The 6,000-nt window shown below is 43.3% G+C and overlaps 1 protein-coding gene across 4 annotated transcripts in view; it reads left to right on the forward strand.

Annotated features, from left to right (window-relative positions):
* si:ch211-1e14.1 (UPF0606 protein KIAA1549) overlaps positions 1-4,198 on the forward strand; it is a 41,954-nt gene extending 37,756 nt beyond the window's left edge. For 3 of the 4 annotated variants that reach the window (XM_030426289.1, XM_030426290.1, XM_030426291.1), the window contains 3 exons: positions 162-310; positions 949-1,103; positions 1,858-4,198. In XM_030426289.1, the coding sequence (XP_030282149.1) occupies positions 162-310; positions 949-1,103; positions 1,858-2,097 (544 nt within the window). In that variant the 3' untranslated portion in view covers positions 2,098-4,198. The remainder of the gene's footprint in view (positions 1-161; positions 311-948; positions 1,104-1,857) is intronic. The other variant, XM_030426292.1, reaches the window with a different exon arrangement.
* The last annotated feature ends 1,802 nt before the right edge of the window (positions 4,199-6,000 follow it).

The raw sequence follows: 6,000 nt of genomic DNA on the forward strand, positions 1-6,000 counted from the left end.
TTTGAGCAGCAGCTGTCCGCCACCTGTTTGTTCTTTGTGGGTGGACATTTTTATGAAACGTGTCAGACTATATTAACAGTTTGAGACCATTTTTATGTTCCACACAACACATTTGTCATTAAATCACTAAGTGAGTGAAAATGCGTTTCTTTGTGTTTCAGGCAGGGTCTTGGCTCGAGCTACCTGCCACCAGGAGAAACAGCGGGGCAATGTGAGCAGCTCCAGCCAGACAGCCTGTACTCCAGCAGGGGCCTGTACGCTGATGAGCTCCCCTCATCAGCCAGACCGCGACCAGTGGGGGGAACTACAGGTACACATGCAGACACACACAAACATTGACCTGTTTTCATGCCTGCTAATGCAAGTGGATTCAGATGTTGTACTTAGGAATTTCCTCTGACATGTGTTCAAGTACATGAGATGAAAACAATAAATAAGTGGGCCTGTAATAGGTCGATGTGAAGCTCCGGTATAGCTGCTGTATAGCTCCCTGTTTGCCCCCCTATTTAAGTACAGAACATTAACAAATGAAAAGACAAAAACACTCAACTTCTACGGATTAACAATACATAGTCTTCATACAAAGTGTTTGTCTGTTTGTGGAGTTTAGTTTCATTCACTTTTGGATGTGGGCCACGGCACGCTTTCTTAGTACAGACACACACACCTCCTTCCCATAAACCTGTGAAACTGAAAGAGCCTTGTCTCTCTCTTGAATTATTGAAGGGGCTGGCGTGAAACTGCTGCCATCATGTGACTTACACTAATAGAAATGGATTCTGGCATTTAGTATACAGAGTGCAGCACAGCAGAGAGACAGACAGAGTGCTTTCTTAGAATGGACTGATTGCATCAAAGTATATTAAAGGGGCTGCATGGGGATTGAGTCAGGCACTGTAGCTCTGGTGTGATATGTCTGTGTGTATGTCTGTGTGTGTGTGTGTGTAGGCGCCCAGCTTCATCATCTTACACAGGTGGGATTGTCCAGTCGGATGAATGGTTACCCAGCAGGGGTCAGAGCCACTCCAGGCCACAATGGAGGCATTGGCTGGAACCACTACCATGACGACAATTTCTCCAGGACAGAGCCTGAAAAAGATGCAGTGAGTGAATCACAGATTTCATTTTATTAGGACCAACATCTCATCAGCAAGGATAAAACACATTGAAATGAAAAGGAAGGCAGGAATTGTGGAATTTGTTAGGTTGCATTTCATTTTTTGTCTTTTAAAGGGATATTTGTTTCTTTCAATCATCAACAAATCCCACGAACAGACCAAAGATCCTCCTAAGAACCTTGATGAAGTAGTAGTTGAAGTAGTATGTATCCAAAACCTGATATCTTATTCCTCTGTGTCATATAACTTCATTGTTATTGTATATTGTAAAAGACATAAATGGGACATACCGTGGTAGTGTATGTCACCGCTGCACTGCTATAAATACTCGCCGAGTACTAAATGTTTATCAATCCGCTGCAAATGCACTTTTTCAATCTGGTTTGAGTAACATATTCATATAGCTACAATTAAATTGTATACGTGTGACCTGATTTTAAAGATGAATATTGTCAGTATGAACAAATGTTCTTGGGTTTATTGAAAGTGGAAAGCATTGAGCAGGAGACAGACATTTTTTATTTTTGATCTTTCTCCAGATTAATGTCAGCTTTATTCCCTAAGCTCTCTCTGTTTTCTGCATGACTTATTCAAAGCGCTATGCTGCTCTTAAAATCTTGTCTAGTTCTCTGCTCTCATTCTCTAGTTCTGTCACTTTATACTACACTTCACATTTTCCCTCTATCTTCTTTTCACCATCTTTCCTCCTTCTCTCCCTGTCTCTCCGTCCTGCCTTCAGTTCCTGGACTGTCCTGACTACTCGTCCTCCTCTATCTTCCAGACGCCCAGAAGTGGTATCAGGGAGCCCTCAGCACCCCCTGTCCACCTGGACACCTCGGGGATGGGCTATCTGTCAGCCCCGCCACCCCTGGATACGTCTCCTCCTACCCACTCCTCCGCCTCCCTGATCAAGGCCATCAGGGAGGAGCTGTTGCGTCTCTCCCAGAAACAGGTGGCTGTGCCAAGCTACCACAGCTGAAGCCCCGGCCTCCGCTCTGTAGCTCTCACCAGTCATGCCACTGACCCTGCCTGCCTGCTTCGCCTAATCTGACAATACTTCCCATGGAAGTCCCTGACAGAGAGAGAGTCCTGCTAAAGTGAAATGATGAGGTGGCTGATAGAGATTTTTGAAGAGGAAAAACTGATGATGCACTTCCGAGTACAGTATCAGATCAGCTGCAGTTTGTCAAGTTAGAGACAGTATAATGAAATGTAGAACAATATGAACAGTATATGCTGGACCTTTTGAAATGAGATGACACGACATGTCTGGACTGTCCGTGTGTCTGTCCTGCACTTCACTGTGGATCAGGGAAGGAACACCCCGAGTAAGGGCCAATGCGGATCCACATTCTGGACTTGTTGCTGCATTTCTCCAGACTCTGTGTGTCATGGTTTCATTCTCATGCTGCCTTCACTGAACACCCCATAAGACAAAAGTCTTTTTTTTGTTTTCTACATTACTTTAATTACCATACAGGTATTTGTTGTTTTCCGATGCAGGCCCTTAACCTCTTTATCACTACCGGGTGCTACTCTCCTGTTTTCTGCCATGATGAGCCATGCTATGCCTTGACACTGTGATGTAGTTCACCCGACCCAATCTACTGCACGGGCCTACAGTGAGGTCATAGATCACAGCCAGCGAGCCAGTTCAGACGGTAGGCAGTAGACAGGGGCATCCATAGAGACTAATACCACTTATAAACACTACCTATCCTTTCCGTACTTATTGCAGTAGCCCAGTTAGTCTGAGTTGATATTTTTTGACCTCTTGACTTACAGTACATACTCGTTATTTGAGGACCTTCTCACAATCCTGTGTCCTGTGGTTTTATTTATGTTTAGTAGCTAATGGATGGATGAAGAAATGGCCTTGAAATCAACCATTAGAGATACAGGCGCAATAGTGTTACAAGTACAAAATGAAATACTTGAGTATGTACTTTGACGGTTATACGTGCGTAATATATGGTTGTAATTTGATGCACTGTATGCAGACTACTCGGTACAGCTCAGGTCATTCAAAGAGATTCTTGTGGACAAATCAGTGTTTAGACAGTTTGATTGATCACGTGGAAGAACAGTCGATGAGTGCATCTGTTTTCGCATTATTGACTTTGTATTGAACAACCATCTCTGTTTCATGCAGTATTCAAGGTTTGCTTTGCCTTTTTGTTAGCACAGGAAGGAAAAAAAAAGTGTACTGTACATGTTTTCATTTGTGATTTACTTCAACCAGTTATGCTTATGTGCTTTTTTGTAAGTTCTTTGTTTTATCTTGCCTCATGTAATTTGGCTCACCTTACATGTCTCTTAGTCATCATACTGGTTGGAAATTATTCTAGGTTACCTTTTTTTTTTTTTTACATGACCCTTCCCCGACATGTTGTGATGTTTTGGGGCCTGAAGTGATATTATATTTAAATGAAATAAAAGAGAAAACTGTGGATTTTGAAAGCAGGGCTTGAAATATGTTTCATAGTGCTTACCATTGTTATGTGGCGGATTGTAAATCTTCCCTACACCAGCACCAGCGTTTGGCAGTGACTCGAACAATTCTGCAGATGTTACCAGAGTGTACTTCCCATTCTTATTTGTTTGCGACGTGACGTGCCTTTTGGACTCACCTGAGCAGATTCTCTGTGCATCCTGTTTTACTGTCATTCATCCTGTCACATAGTATTCAAGGTTGCGATTACAGAAGTATTTAGTACCATAAAAAATGTAAATATGACATCATGGCTGTTGAGGTCGTTCTGGTTTTCCATTTCAACTCACATGTTCATGTGCTGTGTCACCGATCTCACACTGTTTGCCTCCACCTGCTGGTTCTGTACTGTAACAACAGCCCCATCCACTCTTGTTCATCCTCAGTTCTTTTTTTGTTATTATGACATTTTTTGGGTGTTGTTGTTTTGAGCATCAATTTCTATGTCTTGTACTTTGTGAAAATCATCCGTTGGCTGGCCCAACTTTATGCTTGATTGATGTTGCATGCTTAATTATTGTATTTCTTTTGCTTGTTTTTTTTTGCGCGTGCTGTTCTAAAATCCTTGAAATACAAAAAAGAAATTGTCGCTGGCCTTGTCCTTGGATTTTAACTTAAGAAGCATGGGTACGTTTTGGACGTGTTGACACCAGTTGTCAAACTTTTAATTACCTTTTGAGTTCCTCTGACACATTATCACCATTACATTGATAGACTAGACAGTGGCACCAGTATATTTTTATACTCCATACTGTGGTGTAAATCATTTTAGACATTCTTATTTGGAGTTGAAAATGCTCAAACTTATCATATCACATTGCATTCATTCAATATCAAAAGTGCTCTTGTGGGTGTTGTACATACCACAAACAGCCAGAGGGTGTCAGTACAGCGCAAGAAAATCACATGTGCCTTTTCTTTTTCACAACAAAGACTGCACCCTGCCTGTGGATGATGTAATCAAAGCCTGAGGATGTCTCTATCAGTCTCTGAAAAGAGTGTTGTTATGTGAGGAGAAACTGTGTCGTGAAAAAATCTAGTGGAATGTGTATGATTTTGTGATGAATGTAATCACTGGGGCTTCTCATGTTCACTGGCATCCGGTCACAGTGAGAAAAAAGTTGGTGGTTAACATTTTTGCAAACCACTGGTATATTTCACATTTGTACATGTGTACACGTACCACACTGACATTCAACAAAGTCTGTCTTAGACATTCACATCACACGCTTATGACTTGACTTTTATATCGAGAAGTGAAGGGGATGCTGGTTGAGTTCTCACGAGCCAGTGACCACAGTTCAAGACTGTGTTTCAACATTTGCAAGCGTGACACCACGGGCTGTTTTTAGGGAGACAAAAAAAGAATATTGAGATACATAGTAGGCAAGAACATACAATGTAAATAGAAATCAGCATGTGTGCCACAACAAAATTTGCCGGAAGCAGGGCAGTATTTACCCCATCCTGATGAAGTGGCTCATTCATCGCTCACTTTGGTGTCAATCAATGTCATTGGCTATGAGTTGTATTGTGAGCTCCTTTGTTGTGAGGGAACGCTTCCTGCTCTTGTATTGAGTTCTGTCTCATCATCAGACGCTTCTCCAACTTAATCCCATCACAGGATCTAAAGCCATTGAGTGGAGCAGCTAAATGGTCGGCAAAGCTCCTGATGTCAAGCTGCGAGGGGGTGGACGGTGCAGGAGAGTGGCCGTGCTGATCTTTTCACAGCCTCATTGTATTCACGTAGCACTCGGATCCGTAGGAAATTATCTGGTATCTGTTCAAGCAGTGAGCATTGTTGACTTTTGACTCTTCAGGTGATCACTTCCTGTGGTCTCTTTTAGTCTGATCTCCCGCTGGTCTTAGGCTGTTTAACTCTGGTCTCTTTCATGACTCCCAGCGCTTTTTTTGTTCTTATATTCAGTGCCTTTCTCTCGTTCTGTCCGTCTGTTGGCCAGTAAGGGAGTGTGCCGTCTGTCTGCACCTGGCCCTCCTTGTGGGGTCTGACAAACCCCACCCCCTGTCCTCATACACACAGTAATCCTGTCAGTGTGTTTTCCTGTCCTGGCTCAGCTAGCCAGGTCTAGTCCGGCCCGGCGTAGCACCACAAGAGCACACCCAGGAGTTAATCTGGATCATGACGGTAATTACTGCCCGGGTGTCCAAGCCTGTAGGAGGGTATGAGTGTGTGTGTGTGTGTGTGTGTGTGTAGGAAGGGGGAGCATGGGGAGGAAAGCAATTGTCCACTAAGGGAGGAGTCAAATAAGCACTTCTACCCACTGACCTTGGAGAAAACTCTGAGGTAGGGAGGGAGGGAGGAGAGCAACAGAGAGGGAGGCAGCGCAGATCCAGGCATTAGCACAGTGACAGAGTTCCAGCACTGCAGAT

Source organism: Sparus aurata, chromosome 8, assembly GCF_900880675.1.
Source record: "Sparus aurata chromosome 8, fSpaAur1.1, whole genome shotgun sequence".
Taxonomy (NCBI): Eukaryota; Metazoa; Chordata; class Actinopteri; order Spariformes; family Sparidae; genus Sparus; species Sparus aurata.